Genomic DNA, 17414 nt, shown 5'->3' with positions numbered 1-17414 from the left:
CACCAGACATTTGGATCTAGAGCTGTAATTAAGTAGCTATAGTTAATGTTTAGTGTGAACTGTATTAACTTTTTTAATGTTGTGGTTTCATATAGTAGATCTCCTTGTCTTGACAGTACTTAGTCCTCTTGCAGATAACATTAATCTATCTTTTTATATGATTGCTCATCTCTTTTTTTTTCTTTTATTTTACAATACTATTCAGTTCTACATAACAGCCACAGATTCCCTTGTTCTCCCACTTCCTGCACCCCTCCCCTTCCCCCCAGCACACCCCCCATTCCCACCACCTCCAGATCAAGGCCACCCCCAAGGACTGAGATCGACCTGATAGACTCAGTCCGGGCAGGTCCAGTCCTCTCCTCCCAGATTGAGCCAAGCGTCCCTGTATAAGTCTCAGGTTTCAAACAGCTATCTCATGCAGCGCGCCCAGGACCTGGTACCACTGCCTAGATGCCTCCCAAACAGATCAAGCCAATCAACTGTCTCACCTATTCAGAGGGCCTGATCCAGTTGGGGGCCCCTCAGCCTTTGGTTCATAGTTCATGTGTTTCCATTCGTTTGGCTATTTGTCCCTGTGCTTTATCCAACCTTGGTTTCAACAATTCTCGCTCATATAAACCCTCCTCTTTCTCGCTAATTAGACTCCCGGAGCTCCACCGGGGCCTAGCCGTGGTTGTCTGCATCCAGATTCCTCAGTCCTTGGATGGGGTTTCTGGCACAACTATTAGGGTGTTTGGCCATCCCATCACCAGAGTAGGTCAGTCCCGGCTGTCTCTCGGCCATTGCCAGCAGTCTTTTGTGGGGGTATCTTTGTGGATTTCTGTGGGCCTCTTTAGCACTTTGTTTCTTCCTTTTCTCATGTGGTCTTCATTTACCATGGTCTCATTATGCTGGAGAGGATATAGAACTCGGGGAACTCTCCTCCACTGCTGGTGGGAATGCAAGCTTGTACAACCACTTTGGAAATCAATATGGTGCTTTCTTAGAAAATTGGGAATCAATCTCCCCAAGATCCAGCTATACCACTCTTGGGCATATACCCAAGAAATGCTCAATCATACTACAAGAGCACTTGCTCAGCTATGTTTATATCAGCATTGTTTGTAATAGCCAAAACCTGGAAACAACCTAGATGCCCTTCAACTGAAAAATGGATAAATAAATTGTGGCACATATAAAAAATGGAATACTACTCAGCAGAGAAAAACAATGACATCATGAGGTTTGCAGGCAAATGGATGGATCTAGAAAAAATCATCCTGAGTGAGGTAACCCAGACTCAGAAAGATAAATATGGTATGTACTCACTCATAGGAGGATACTAGATGTGGAACAAGGATGACTGGACTGCTACTCACATCACCAGGGAGGCTACCTAGAAAACAGGACCCCAAGAAAGACACGGGGATCACCCAATGATGGAGAAATGGCTGAGATCTACATGAGCAACCTGGACATGAGTGGGAGCAATGAACGGCAAGGGTTGAGGGAAAGAGAGCAGGAGATCCCAGCTGGATCAAGAACAGAGAGGGAGAACAAGGAATAGGAGACCACGCCCATCTCTTTATTCAAGAGCAGTTTGGATTTTGAATATATTCTTGGCTGCATGGGTCTTGGAAAAAGACCTTCTGAGTGACCCAGTGTGCATTCCGCACTGTAAGCCGAGGGGTGAACGATCTGCTTAGCGACCTGTTTCCCTTCCTCTGTACAAAGGAAGCAAACGTGGCAGTGTCTTCTTTGTTCTTGGTGTTTGGCTTCTCAAGACCAGACAGGACTTCTCTATGTAAACCTGACTGTCCTGTTGCTCTGTAGACCAGGCTTGCCTCAAACTCAGCGATCCTCCTGCCTGTGCCTCCTGAGATATGTCAGCATCTTAGCAGTATATATTTGTAAAGATCTTGAAAACAAAAATCAAGACATGGCTGTTAAAAAATAGAGTCTGAGGCCAATGAAATGTCTCGGCAGGTAAAGGCACTTGCCACCAAGCCTGACACCCTGAGTTCTGTATCTGAGACCCACATCATGGAAGATGTGAGAGAGCTAACTTCTGCAAGCTCTCTTCTGACCTCCTCATGTGCACCATGATTGCCTATCCCTCCTACAATAAATAAGTGTGTGTGTGTGTGTGTGTGTGTGTGTGTGTGTGTGTGTGTGTGTGTGTGTTTAATCTAAACTAAAAAGTACAGTCTTAAGGCTTGGAAGATGATGTGGTTGGTTAAGTGCTGGATGTATAAGATGGAGACCTGAGTTTGATCTCTAGAGCCCATGCTAGAACAAGTTGAAATCCTACCTCATCAGTTGCCATTTTAGTATGGAAGCTGTATCATTTGCTACATATATTATACACATGTCATGTTGTGTTGTGACATCATTTCTTACAGAGATTAATGAACTGACTGTAATAACCAGAACAACGGAGCTCTGTTCTTGAGGTCATCAGACATGGAACTCTAGCCATTGTTTCCTTGTGTTTACTACTTCCTTATGATAGGAACCCGGTGCCTTGGATAATAGAGATATGGTCTTTGTATAACATGGTTTTTAGACTGGATAGCCTATTGAAATGTCTTTCAACTCAGCAAGTAACTTGTAGATAGAGCTTTTGTATTTAATTTGATAATGGAGATCTTGTAGTGTAGATTGTGAACTTCCCCATATGAAACTGTTTAACCTCCTGAGCCTCATTTCTCATAAATTTTATTGTGAGTGTTCAAGCCAGTTGATTTCTATCAGCCAGTCTAGTTTTAAGTTTTGTAATTCAGTAGATTTAAAGAGACAGATTTCTCTACTTTAAATGATAGTGGTAGTCTATTTAGGTCCGTCATATGCTTGAATTCAATGTAAGCAGGTTTTCTTACTATTACAACTGAAGGCTGTCTTCATCAGAATCTTGTTTATGTGTGTATGGGATATATACATCTCTTGTTAATTATATGTAAAGCGGGTATTGATTCTTTCCTGTCATGAATACATTTGATATACATTTTTTTCCAGAAAACTGGAGAAGATTGTAATTGAAATAACAGTTCATTATAGGCATTAAAATATTCTCAGCTAGAGCTGGAGGGATGATCAGTGAGTAAGAGCACTTGCTTTGCAAACATGAGAATTTAAATTTGAATATCTAGCACCCGTGAAAAGCCAGGCATGGCTTCTGGTGCCTGTAATTCCAGTGCTGGGGAGATGGGGGAATGGTGCATAGAGACAAGGTCCCTGGGGCTTGCAGGCTGCCAGCCTGGCTCCAGGTTCAGTGAGAGAAAAAAGCTCAGAGGGATCGAGCTGGTTCCTCCTGCAGCTCTCATGCATGCGTGTTTGCAAATTTACCACGTTGACACTCAGAGATACACATATGCAGATTAGTAGAGAAAAATAGTCTCGGCTAAATGTTGAAAGAATTTCTCATGTTTTTAATGATTATTATTTTTGCCTGATTTAATAGTTGCCTTAGGAACAATGATATACGGTAGCATTCCTTTTTAAAAATTGCATTTATTTGTTTTGTGTGTATATGTGTGTGGGTGTGCATGCTACAGTGTATGCATGTGAAAGTCAGAAGACAGTTTGTGAGACTCAGCTTTCTACTTCTCAATGGATTCCAGGGACCAAACTCGGGCCATCAGGTTTAGGAGCAAGTGCCTCTACCTGCTGAGTCACCTCATCAGCCTGATAGGGAACAGTTTTTACTTTGTAGAGGACTACAGAGCCTCAGAGATGTAAGTAAATTGTCAGAGTGTTCCTGTCACTATGTGATAGACAGAACCAGAATTTCATACCCAGAATTAGAATTTAAAGCTTGGTTGTGTTTTACTTAAAAATTGCTCTCTTTCCTCTTATTCTCAAACTCGACTGTTTGAAAATCTCACAATAGCCTTCAAAACAGCAGGTGCATTCACACTGACAAGCAATAGATCTTGAGAGAGTCCCAGATATGTTCTTAAAGTTCCAGGAATGATTCTCGTGATCACTTGGGAACCATGACAGCACCAGTTCTTGAACTTCCCAGTACCTAGAGTTCACCATGGATCTTGTGGTACTGCAGTTCCTGGCTCAGTGGGCCTGAGCCTCTGCCTTTCAACATGCCTCAGGGTGGCTGAGTTGCTGTGGGCTCCCAACATTCCCAACACAAAGAGCAGTAGTCTGCACTGTATCAGACTTGGTTTATGTTTGGAAAAATTTGGCAACAGTTCCTATGAAGGTTGTAATTATTAGGAAGGACATACTTCATTCACATTTTTGTAAAAAGTATTAAAATATGCTTCTGTATTCCTTTCTGTACCTAAGCCTTTTTTTCATAGTAAAGACTGAGAAGTTATGAGATATATACTTAAACTATGAATCATTTAACTCCCAGATTTTACATGATTTGGTTTTGAAAATACCAGACTCCAGGGAAATTTGTTTAGATATGATCTTGCCAGTTCTTTGACATAGTGAAGTGCTTTGTTTAGTTTTGATAGGTTAATAATAAGTTTCCATAGAACTCAGCCCCTGGCATTGTCTTATTATTGGTCTTTTCCTGCAGGAGAGCAAGCGTATTAATTGTAGTCTTAATTGCAGTGTGTGACCATGTTAAAGGAATTGTCAGTAGATCTCTGTTCTGACGTGGAGGAGGAGTGGATCTTCACAGTAATGTCTGCCTTTCCAGGTCCCTCGGCGCCGCCCTTGCCATCTGTCCTGTCTCCCAGCAGGGTTGCAGCGAGTCAGCTGGCCCAGCCAGGAGGTGATCTGACCGTTCCTGCAGGTAGTCACTGCACTGACTGACTGACTGGGCCTCTCCTCCTGCTGAAGCCAGCCTAACTCCATTTCCTAATTGCTCACTCTGTGTTTGTAGGCGTGTGCTCTTCTGGCTGTTAATGGCTGCTGCTGCTGCTGCTTTCTCTAACAATAAATCAATTTTCTAGAAATCAAAATCATTTGTCATTTCAAAGCAGTTAGGTTGCATCTCAAACCTGAAATTTCATGATTTTTAAAGGTTAAAACAGTACACCTTGTTTTCACTCATTCTCTGTTTTCTCTGGTTGGTACAGGTCCACTTGTTTGATTCTGACCTCTCAGCTCTGCAGCTCTGCCCTCTTTGCAAATGGAAAGGGAGCTCTGACAGCCATGTTATTATTGAGAATGGGTCAAGTGAAAAGCTTGTGTATCCTTGTCAGCCTCCACATACAGATAGTTTGTAGATTGCAACAAAATACTGAAAAGGAAGCTGGATTTAGTAGTGCTTGCCTGTAATCTCAGCATTAGGAAGGTTGAGGCTATAGAGGTCAAGGCTAACCTGAGCCACATAAGGAGACACTCCCAAAATCAAAACATGAAACAAAAAGAAACAGAAAAACAAGCTCAACATTTCTTTTTGTATGGCATTAACATTTTATTTTATTTATTTTTGCATTGCTCTGATTCTTATGTCTGTTGTTAAGCTATACCAAAAGCTAAAGTGGGAGAAGAAAATTTATACTCACCCTGATTTTTGGTGTGCGTGTGCCGTCCCAAGGTCAGGCTTGGTTGTCTTTCACCGTCACTCTCTTTACTTTTTGAGGCCAGTGTCTTTCATTATGCCTATAGCCTATCAAATCAGCTAGGCTAGCTGACCAGTGAGCTCCAGGGAGCCCCTCGCCTCCATCTGTGCTGGGGTTACCGACCTGCACCACCACACCCAGCTTTTTATGTGGGTGCTAGGGATCTGAACATGAGTCCCAGATCTTGTGCAGCGGGTACTTTACAGAGTAAGCAGTCTCCTCAGACCAACCAGACATTGTTGTCTTTGTTTTTTGTTTTTTTTTTTCAGGTAAGTTTGCAGCAGAATTTGTTCCTTTGAGACAAACCTCATGTTTGTTTAATGGACAGAAGTATCTGTAAGTGATTAGGAAATTAGCCTGCACGATTCTAGAGGCTGTAGTCCTTCCTGCAGTAGGAACCTTTGTGTTTCCTTATGTTTACGTATCACTTTCAGGTTTCACTTCTTCTCTCATGCCCTAGGTTTATCTGGGTTGTGCTTTTGTCTTTTGTTCTGTTCATGCAGGTGGCCAGAGGACACACACAAAAGGTGGACCAGTTATTCTAGCAGATGAAATTAAAAATCCTGCAATGGAAAAGTTAGAACTTGTTAGAAAGTGGAGTCTCAACACATACAAGGTTTGTGATTTTTAAATATTTCCACCCTAACTGTACCTAAGACTTTTCATTTATGTTATTCCTAACTGTATCTAAGACTTTTCATTTATGTTATTCCCGTTATCATATTTATCAAGCTTATACAGATATGAAAAATAATACCATCTAAACATGGATGTGCAATTTGGAAATACAATTTTGTTCCATAAATATTTGTTCCATTATTTATCTTTACATATAATTTAAAATTTAGTACAAAAGAATTTAAAAAAGACTTACTAAAACACTTAACTCTGACAAAAAAAAAATACACATGTTTAAAAGAAAACAAAAAACCCAACCTGCATGCATGCCTATAATTCCAGCACTTAGGAGGCCAAGGCAGGATTGTTGCAACTTTCAGGCTACATATGGAGATTCTGTCTCACACTCTCACGTGTGCGCTCTCTCTCTCTCTCTCTCTCTCTCTCTCTCTCTCTCTCTCTCTCTCTCTCTCTCCCTCCCTCCCTCCCTCCCTCCCTCCCTCCCTCCCTCCCTCCCTCCCTCCCTCCCTCCCTCTCTCCCTCCCTCCCTCCCTCCCTCCCTCCCTCCCTCCCCCTCTCCTCCCCTCTCCCTCACCCTCTCTCTCTCTCACTTCCAGGCTAGTATATGGAGACTCTGTCTCACACACATACAAATGAGAGTTCATAGAATACCTTTAACTACAGAGCTATATTAGATGTACTTATTTCTCTCCTTTTTTGATAATTAATTTTCTTCTTAAGAGACACAGTCTCACTTTATTAGCTAGTCTGGGCTCCCCTTCTGGGATCAAGGGATCCTTTGACTTCAGCCTCCTGAGTTACCTGGACTACAGGCTCATGCCCTTAAATATGACCTTTTCTTGATACTTTATAACACAATAGTTTTCCAAAGTCTGAAACTCTGTGATCTTGTAATCATTCTTAACTATAAAGGCAGCACCAGATTATAAATTCAATATGGCTGTTTGCATTGCTTTGGAGTAATTGGTGGTTATTTCCCTAATGGTCTCAGTAAAATAAAAAGCCAATTTTTAAGTCTATGGCACATTGAATACATTTCAGACTGTCCAATCTCCAAATCCACTTAGTACTTTTGAATTTTACTGGGGATCAGATGCTACAAGTCATGGACTACTTTACTTAAGATGAAAAATCCCAACAGCTCAGGCCACAGTATGAGCCACAATACTTTGTGTCTAGAATTGGCTATGGGTCTAGAGGTTGGCAAGTCAAAATTGTCTACACTTTTACACACAGCAGTTTTCTCTAACATGTCTTCTCAAGACTAAAGCAGGGTGAGATTATTCTTCCAATTAATACTTTTAAAATACAATCTGAAACCCTTTGTTAAAAATATAAGCTTTCTTGAATTATGGGGAGTTGAACTTGTGTATGCTAGGCCAGCACTCTGTAACAAGTTTTCTTAATTTGTTTTAGATTTATTTACTTTATTTTTTGTGTATGAGTGTTTTGCCTATATATAAATATGTGCACCATGTGTATGCCATGTGCCTGTCAGGAGAAGACCTTAGATAATTGGAGTTATAGATGGATATGAGCCACCATATGGGTGTCCACTGCAAGAGTTCTTAACTACTGAACCGTCTGTCCAGCCCCAAATCTGCTGTATGAATCTTTCCAAAAGTCCTTTTAGTGCATGTCATCGCAGGAACTAAGAAATGCTGGTGGTGTCTGCAATAGTGATGCCTACATTCGTCTCACACAGGGCATTTCTTGAAAGTCTTTGCCTCATTGTTCTCAAGGGAAGGGGTGTATGATTCTTGCCTTATGTTCTCTCATAATACAACTATTTATTAATTGCAAATACTCATCCCTTCCTCTTGTTGATCTTCCATATCTAATCAGTCATTAAATCCTCTGGATTCTCCCTTTGTTTTCTTTTCCTTTCCTGTTCCAGCTCTCACAGTCCTCGTCCATATCTTTATTACTATTTGACTATTGGTACAGGACACCACCGATTCTCTTGGACGGGTGTGGTGGGTCGTTGTTCCTTTAAACTCCCTCAGCAGATCCCCGATGTCTCTAGAATGGGATGCCCTTCCTGCCTTACCGACTTTATTACCTTACGGCTTGTGTCTGCAGGTCCCCTCCACACCAAACTCCCCGGAGTCTCCTGAGTAGTCTGTCTCCTGCGCTTCTGTAGCTGCGGGAGGGTGCGGCCAGCTCTTTGGAATCCCCGTTCTTTTCACTTGTGTAATTGTCCGACCACACCGAGCTTCATTCCTTAAGAACAAACAAGGACATTTTCACAAAAACATTCTATTACACACTAGGAAAAGAAACAAAAACCGGCTAATAAAAATAAATTAATTAAAACAGGGTATTAACCTGTTTTTAAAGATATTAACCTGTTAGCCGGGCGGTGGTGGCGCACGCCTTTAATCCCAGCACTTGGGAGGCAGAGGCAGGCGGATCTCTGTGAGTTCGAGGCCAGCCTAGGCTACCAAGTGAGCTCCAGGAAAGGCGCAAAGCTACACAGAGAAACCCTGTCTCAAAAAAAACCAAAAAAAAAAAAAAAGATATTAACCTGTATTTATTAACCTAATATCAACTATTTCTTCAGGTGAAAGTAAGTAACTGGAAATTAATTCGAGAAGATGGGTTCGAGACCTAAACTGGAAGTTCCTTCTGGTGTGTGTGTTTAGTCTATCTGTCCATCCTGCCTGCTCTCCTGCCTCTTTGAGGCAGGTTTTTGCTGTATTGCCCTGTTTGAGATATTTTTCTTTTTCATTTGCGCCCTGCCCACCCCCCATGAACAGACTCTCTCAGTTTCAAGCTTTCAGAGTTGACACCTTTCCTGACTAGGAAAGACTATTTTAAAGTCCTTCTTTAAACTCTGCCTCAGTTCCATTAGCATTCTCCCATCACTTCTGTCTTTAGGCCAGACTCTCAGCTTTCTGGCCCGTTTTTCTTGTTGGGATTGCCCCATCCGTTCATTGCTGGCCGCTTTCCCCTGTTGGTTCGCTGTTCGGCTTCCTTCTGTGTTTTGTCTTAATAACCTTTCTTTGTCTGTCCTCTAGTGTTTGTTTTGTCACCACAGCAGAGCTCTGGTGACATTTCAGTAATCAGAGTGCAGGGCTGTCTTGTCAGCTCAGGAGCCAGAGTATGGCCTCCTGGTATGCGTGGACTGGGTATCGTTCCATTTCATCCACCCTCCTCAGTTTAGAGTATGGCCTCCTGGTGTGCTGTGGACTGGGTGTCATTCCATTTCATCCACCCTCCTCAGTTTAGAGTATGGCCTCCTGGTGTGCTGTGGACTGGGTGTCATTCCATTTCATCCACCCTCCTCACTTTAGAGATCTGCATAGGTCAGCGTTTCCTTTTTGTTTTCAGACTTTCCAGCTCGTTAGCAGGTTAGCTTCATTTGGAGGCCATTATCTGCTGAATTATTTTTTTGAGGGGTGAGGAGGACAAGATCTTGGTAGGTAGGTTGGGACGTGCTATGTAGATAGATCAGCTGGTCTCAGATTCAGAGCTCTGCCTGCCCCTGCCTCATAGTGCCAGGACTAAAGGTGCGCACCCCCATGCCCTAAGTGAATTCTTATATGGGAAACTTTGATCCTCTGACTATAAGTAGCTTCCATTTCTGGGCCTTTGAGGGAAGGCAGAGGAATTAGATCCTCCGTAAACTTGCTGTGGTGTGTCCTCCTCTTCAGTTGTGCGTCTTAACTTCAGAACGTTTCGGGAATTATCTAAGAAACTTCCTGGGGCCAAATATTGGAGGAATGGGGAACAACTGTATACTTTCTTTAAAAACTGAGACATCCTCTAGTCCTCTTATTTGATTATTTAGATTTTCCTTAAAAAATATACAGTTACCTCATGTAGGCTTTGTAAATTTAGTTTCAAAGTTTATTTAATGTATCCAAACTTAGCTTGCCTCATAATTAGTATCTTATTCTTTCTACTGCTGTAGTTGTGGGAAATTAAAAAAAAAAAAAAAAAAGCATTTCTTTATTAGATCTGGACCCAAGTGCCTGCTTGTGAACATTGTGTGTGTGTGTGTGTGTGTGTGTGTGTGTGTACGCGCTTATAAATGTACTTCCTAGGTCCTGGGAAGGGGAACAGTATTCAAGCCTGAAAACTAGCTCACTTGAGGTTTAGAGCTGGAACGTGCAATGTAATGTCCTTTGCATTGCTGTATTATTGTTCTCTTTTTTCTTCCTAAACAAAGTACATCTTTCTACTTTTAGTGTACCCGACAAATTATATCTGAGAAACTAGGCCGTGGCTCAAGAACTGTGGACCTTGAACTTGAAGCTCAGATTGATATATTAAGAGACAATAAGAAAAAATATGAAAACATTCTGAAACTGGCTCAGACATTGGCAACACAGCTCTTCCAGATGGTGCATACTCAAAAGCAACTTGGAGATGCATTTGCTGACCTGAGTTTGAAGTCTCTAGAACTCCACGTAAGATTATTTAAAATAACTCTTAGGGGTTATGGGTGTGAGGGTGCTAATAGAAGTATTCTGAGAGGTAATTTTTCCATATGTGACTGGCTAAACTCTTAGTAAAATTGTCATTGTTGTGTTTGTTTGGGCTGGACATTGAACCCAATGGCATGTGCTGTACACTGAGCTTTATCCTCAAACCCCAATGTAAATGGGATTTTGAGGCATTCTTTTATCATATAATCTTTAAGAAGACCCAAATGACTCTGTCAATGCAAAGATCTATTTGTGCCTGGAATGGATGCAGCTGGAGGTTCTAGAAGAAAGTTCTTGGTGAGAGAGAAGGGAAAAGATTACCCAGCCTGCTCAAGTCTACAGAGAATCATAACTATGTATGAGTTTTGGTGGTGTCTTAGTTAGAATTTTTATTGCTGTGAAGAGACATGGCCTCAGTTTTCATTAATTGTTGTTGTTGTTGTTGTTGTTGTTGTGTGTGTGTGTGTGTGTGTGTGTGTGTGTGTGTGTATTCCTAAATACATAAATATAACCTGTTCTGTCTGTATAATGTTACTTGTATGTATGTTTTGGGGGCAGGCCATTTGGTTTTGGATAACTACTTAGGGTGCTTTTCCCTGGGGAAGACTGTTCCGCCCTCTCTCTGTATTCCTTAGTTGCCTGTAGTTCTTTGTGTAGGGTTGAGGCCATGTGTACCTTCTCTCCCTTCATCATCCTGTTCCTGTACCCCACCCCTCCACATCCTTGTCCACCGCTGTGTCCCTCATCCATGTCCTCTCCATGCTGGCACCCATGCCCATGTCCCCTATCCACATTCATGTTGGCATGCCTGGTGGTGTTGTCCCAAGCTCTGTTATACGGTAAGTAAGACGGCTCTTTAGTTTTGATTAATGATTAGGTTTATGTAAATGTAGCGTTTGGGGGTTTTTTGAGACAGGGTTTCTCCGTGTAGCCCTGGCTATCCTAGAACTAGCTCTGTAAACGAGGCTAGACCCAAATTCATAGAGATCCAACCTCCTCTGCCTCCCAAGAGCTGGGCTTAAAGGTGTATGCCATCCTGCCTGCCTGGCCATCTAGTTTTTATAGTACTCTTCCTCTTGTTTGCTGATTTATTTTTAATTTGGGCTTTTACCTCTTTATAAATGTCAAAAAATAAGTACATTCAATTATAATATTTTAACACTTCCTAGAAGTTAAAGTGTTCTATCCCATACTGTTTTATATGCAGTAACATTTATGTATACTTCATACATAATTTGGTTTGTAAAAATGTCAGAAGCATCCTGCTGTCCTACCTTTCATTGTAGAAATGCTATAGTGATGGTAGAATGATTGATGGTCTCCCCATTGATTGACTCTTTTGAGACAGGGTCTTGCCCTTTAGCTCCAATTGGCTTGAACTTTTGAATAGAACTTGAAATATGTCTATTGTTTCAGACACTTGAATGTTAGTATAACAAGTGTGCAATGTTCTTTTTACACATTCCTACATTTGTAATCAGTCTACACAATTTAGAAGACTGAGTCTGGAATAAAGTACATGAACCTGTCTTAAATGGAAAATATTTTTTAGCATAATGTAACTTTACTCCCCCAATACTTACTGAATTATTAAATAATTTATCATCTGGAAATGTAATTATAACTGTAGTACTACATTAAATTTTCATCTTCTAGTTAACTTTATATTCCTTTTTTTTTATAGCCAAAATTGAAGTGTTTTATAACAGACTGGAGAATTCAAGTTGAATGATAATCTCACAGTAAAATAGGATTACTTTATTTGGTCAGATGTGCTCCTGAGTAATCCATGTGGACTGGGAAGCGTAGACTGCTGAGCATGAAGAGTGTGTTCTTGCCACATATGAAAGAACTGTCTGAAATGTTGGCTGAGCTGAAAATAGTTTATTAGAATGAACTGAAGCTGGTGTTGAGTGAATCTCCCTCAGCTGTGGGCCCAGATAGACCTGAGCTTGAAAGGCACCTGGTCCCTAAGTTTACAAAGAAATGTGTCTTGTCTGTATTTATACTTTGAGGAAATTCAATCAAAACACACAAAAGAATGCAATCTATTTTATGTCTGAAAGTTTTAACCAATTGTTACCTAATTTGGTCCTGAAAGTTCTAACTTCTCTGATTAATAAGCTGCTGTATTTTCCCGAACAGCTGTGCTTACAGTGTAATAGAAACAAAATGTAGAAACAAAAATATTCTTTATAGTGCAAAATAGTTTAGCTTTTAAAATTATTTAGATTTAGCTGTGTGTCTGGGCTAATGATAATTTTGGTTTACTACGATTTTAGTAATTATGTAGCTAGCAATGATTTAGATTCTTAGAAATCTAAAGATTAGCAGAAAAAGTAAAACTTCTTTTACTAGATTTCTGAGTCAAACATTCTCCCCATTGGTAATATGTTTATGATTTCAAAGTCATGTCCACTGATTTATTAGTGGACTAGTTAAGATGTCATCTTTGTTTTAGGAAGAATTTGGCTATAATGCAGATACCCAGAAGCTGCTGGCTAAAAATGGAGAGACTCTTCTTGGGGCCATTAATTTTTTCATTGCTAGTGTGAACACCTTGGTGAATAAAACAATTGAAGATACACTAATGACTGTAAAACAGTATGAAAATGCCAGGTGGGTATCGACTTTTTCTATATTGTCCATTTCACAGATGACTTGTATTTAGTTAAAGTTTTTTTATTGTAAACAAGAGAAACCTACTGTGCAATATGGGAAGATAAAGAATGTACTAGGGGGAAAAAAAAGATGGCTAGATGGCTCAGTGAACAAAGGTGTTTGTTACATAAGCCTTGTGTTGGTTCAGTACTGAGACCCATGTAAAGGTGGAAGGAGAAAACCGCCTCCACAGAGCAATGTTCTTTGACTTCCACAAAAGAAGGTACTGGAATGTTAGAAGGTAGTCCTCAGAAATAACAAAGTGGGAGAACAAGATTTTGAAGATAGTCAAGAACCAAAGCCAAACAGTGCTTCAGAAGTGTCTAATTAGCATATGGGTCCGGTGCCCTAGTTATTCAGTGCAGCCACTTCTCCAGAAGTATTTTCAAAAGGCCCTGAACACTTCGTATTGGGAATGTCCAGTCGGGCCTTAGTCGTATACCTCAACCTTATTTACTTAGAAATGAGGAAAGAGAGGAGTTCTCAATTTTAGCTTCCTATGTCCTGCCAAGTATATACTCTGGAATCTGACCTAATGTGAACCTGTAACTATATTATTGGTTCATCCCACTGTGCGTGCACTGGGATGCATCATGCTGCTTCCATAGTACCAATTCCTGATTTTCATTTGTCCAGGTTCAAACTCTACCACATGCTTTCACACTTGACCTTATCATAAATATTTCCCTTTATCTTAGTAGTTGTTTACAATACAGATTTTCCCAATGTACTGTTTTATACATATATCCCTATCTCATGGTTTTGTTAAGTGAACAAAATGTGTAGTAATAAATACTTTTAAATATCTAAAAAATTCTTTAAAAAGTAACACACCCATAATGACATTTTCAACTTCACGTCTAGGTTTTTCCCTATGTCCTGACACTATTATTTATTATCAGCCCAATTTTCTGGTAGTGTTCGCTGAGTATTTAGAATGCTGACTTTCTGTTCCATTTTCATAGTAGGGTTCAAGATGGTGCTAAGTTTTACCTTGTAGGAGAACTTGACCTTTTGACCTCTTGCTCTAGCTTAATGGAGTGCTTTGAGAACTCCCGAAGCACCTTGCCATTCTGTAGTTGGGTGCTTATCCTTAAGTATGCATTGTCTATACTTTACACAGGGCAAAAACAGATATGTGGAACACTTAAGTTTTGAACATAAAACTTAATTTATTAACATGGTAAAATCAGATGGTGAAAAAAGAATTGGAAGCAATCTACCTATCCTCCCTTCACTAACATTGAAACCATTTATCAGTAATATATCTTTTAATGGAATTCCCTTCAACAACATCTACAGCAATTGATTTTCCAGTCTGTTTAAATCCTTTCAGAGACATTGTATTTTTCAAAGGATTCATTATGCATATGAATAAAAACTTCATTTGTCTAACTTCTTTAATCAGTCTTTGCTGAATTGTCTATCATAATCATTCACAGTGCACGCTCTTCTATCTTTAAACATTTTAAGATGATTTTCAGTCTTTTCAGCTTTTCTAGTACTTAAGAAAATAAGAATTTTCTTGTTTTACGTGTCTCCCCCTAAGTGCCGGGGTTCCTAGCAGGTGCCACCATGCACAGATAAGTACAGAAAACACATTGGATTTACAGAGGGGGAAAGTAAGTCCACAGAGCATGAATGGCGTGCTTACCTGTAGTTTCAGATGCCCATTTGGCTTTCTAGCTTTTCATGTAAAATTCGGGGCAGAACGTGTAGTTCAAAGATCGTGTCTTGCCAAGCACTCTTACAGTCATCAGTTCAGTTCCTAGCACAACAAAACAATAATGTAATTTTTAAAAACATAAAAATTTTCATGTTTTGTGGTGATAATTTGTTGTGCTCTAATAAAATTTGCCTGAAGATCAGAGGACAGAGCCAGCCACTAGATTAAACATAGAGGCCAGGCAGTGGTGGCACACACTTTTAATCCTAGCACTCGGGAGGCAGAGATCCATGTGGATCTCTGTGAGTTCAAAACCACACTGGGCTACATAATTGATCCACTCGAGGAGAAAAACAGAGCCAGGCAATGGTGACACACACCTGTAACCCCAGGACTTGGGAGTCACATGCCTTTAATCCCAGCACTAGGAAGGTTGAGACAGGAAGTGATATGGCTGGCCAGAGAAAGGCATTATAAGGCGTGAGGAGACAGAAACAGAAGCCTTTTGGTTGAGGACTCAGACATTCAGTCAGAGGATTCGTGGAGTTGGTGAGGTGAGAAGTGGCTGTGGCTTGTTCCTTTGTCTCTCTGATCTTTCATCATTTACCCTAATATCTGGATCCGGGTTTTTAATTATAAGACCATTTAAGATTCGTGCAACACTGTCTCATAATGAAAAGCAGTTTTTACATATTATAATGAGAACCGTAACTTAAAGGATAATGTGGTATCACATCTCAGTATTATACAGTATATTGGCTTATTTGGAAACTTTCAGACAACCTCATTTGTGTGCTTGACAAACCAACAAAGATCATCCCATAATCATCCTTTTTTATTCAAATTACACTAGCAAATTCTTTAAGTTTAGCTTGGGGTTTGATTTCTGTTTATCATTTAGCCGAGGGCTTGCTTAATGGGACATTGGCTTCTAATGATGAAGAGTCCAAACTACAAAGTTTTAAGTAGCAGAGTTTTCTTCTTTGTTAAACCCACAATTTACTGACTTTTACGGCGAGGGTCAACCATTGGATCAGCATTAGAAGTGGTCATTAAGGCACATGCTGGGTGGTCTGTTAACCCCTGATATGCGTTGTGTACAAGCACTTCCTAGCCCTCTGCCAACAGCCCATTCAGCAGTTCCCCACAGCAGCACCAGGAAGGCAGGCCGTTGTGATGAAGGCTTTTCAGGGTGGACACCTGCTCTCCGTAGAGTAACAGGCGGAGGCTGGCCATCTGGAAGTGCAGGTTGCTCTGGAGGGCTGGCTGCCCTCCCTTGGGTGTAGGAGTGCTCTTAGAGGAGAGTTGCTGGGAAGAGCTTCTGCTTTGATGTCATCTACAAAATGAGTGTCACAGTAAAGACTGCAAGGTCAATAGTGTAACTTTGCTTATATTTCAGTTCATCGTTACTGTTTTAAAAAGTGCTGCCGGGATTTGAAGGGGGTTTTGTTGTATTTTAAAAAGGGCGGGAAGGAAGGAGTCACACCATACAACAGTGCCCATGTAGGAGGTTTATTGAGGGGGAAGGGGCAGAGAAGGGGGCAAGGACCAGTCGGGGACGAGGAAGAGAGAGAGACAGAGAGAGATGGGAGATGTGCAAGGCCCACCTTTCATAAGGAAACAGCAAATGCGCACGGGGGTGCTCTTAGTGTTGGCAGCTGAGGTCTATCCTGTCAGGACCCTAAGGGTAAGCCAGTACAGATGCCTAAATGCTAACAAGATTGGTTCTACTTTTTTGTTTGTGTTTGCTTTTAGCTCTTCCTTTTCTGTTACTAAGCATTCTAAAGGTTTTAATTATTGCCCAATGTCATATAATACATATGTGTATGAAATTTTGTGGTAATTGTTCCCATTCATAGATGGAAAATGGGACCACAAAAAAAATGCAATACTAACTAAAGACATGAGAGCAAGTGAAAGGTAGTTGGCTTCTAAACCCCTGGCTTTAACTAACTTGTTATTGTTACCAAGTTTGTCTTGCCCCATTGACTTTTTCTGTCTGTCTTAACCTCCATTATCTTTATTCTAGTTTCCAGACTCATTTCTTACTGCCCATAGTCCTGGGCTGGCCCAGTTTTCAGTCTGCTCCAGTCCATGTCCCTTCCTTACCATTAGAAAACCAGCTTGAACCCTCAACAGTGGAATCAGGGCAAATCGCAGCTCTTCCGTGCCTTTTTACTGCTTGTTCTTGCTGTTGTACATCAGGGACCATGGGGCTACCTACCTTCTGTCTTGACTGAAATTTCTTCCATTGTTGTGTACTAATTTTGGATTATAATTCACAGAATTAATTCACAAATATCTCCCAGTGCCCACACTGTTCTCTTTTTGGAACGTTCTACCAATTTCATCAACCTAATAAGCTTTTACCATTCTTCAAATTTTAATTATGTCGTGTTTTTGTTCTCAGAAATGCTTTCTCAAATATCTAGTCAACCCCCTTGTCGGTAATGATAATTTGCATCATGACATTTTGTTGTAATTGGGTACCAGCTT

General features: G+C 40.7%; 1 protein-coding gene across 5 annotated transcripts in view; it reads left to right on the top strand.

The window, feature by feature from the left end:
• Positions 1-17414, top strand: part of Arfip1 (ARF interacting protein 1) — an 84268-nt gene that overhangs the window by 43137 nt on the left and 23717 nt on the right. For 3 of the 5 annotated variants that reach the window (XM_016003831.3, XM_006985323.4, XM_076574328.1), the window contains 4 exons: positions 4649-4744; positions 6023-6135; positions 10352-10573; positions 13053-13210. In XM_016003831.3, coding sequence (XP_015859317.1) covers positions 4649-4744; positions 6023-6135; positions 10352-10573; positions 13053-13210 — 589 coding nt within the window. The remainder of the gene's footprint in view (positions 1-4648; positions 4745-6022; positions 6136-10351; positions 10574-13052; positions 13211-17414) is intronic. The other 2 variants (XM_042279219.2, XM_006985324.4) reach the window with 1 other exon arrangement.

Source organism: Peromyscus maniculatus, chromosome 6 (genome assembly GCF_049852395.1).
Source record: "Peromyscus maniculatus bairdii isolate BWxNUB_F1_BW_parent chromosome 6, HU_Pman_BW_mat_3.1, whole genome shotgun sequence".
Classification (NCBI taxonomy): domain Eukaryota; kingdom Metazoa; phylum Chordata; class Mammalia; order Rodentia; family Cricetidae; genus Peromyscus; species Peromyscus maniculatus.
Note: the sequence above shows the minus strand (reverse complement) of the source record. Positions and strands in the feature narration are given on the sequence as shown.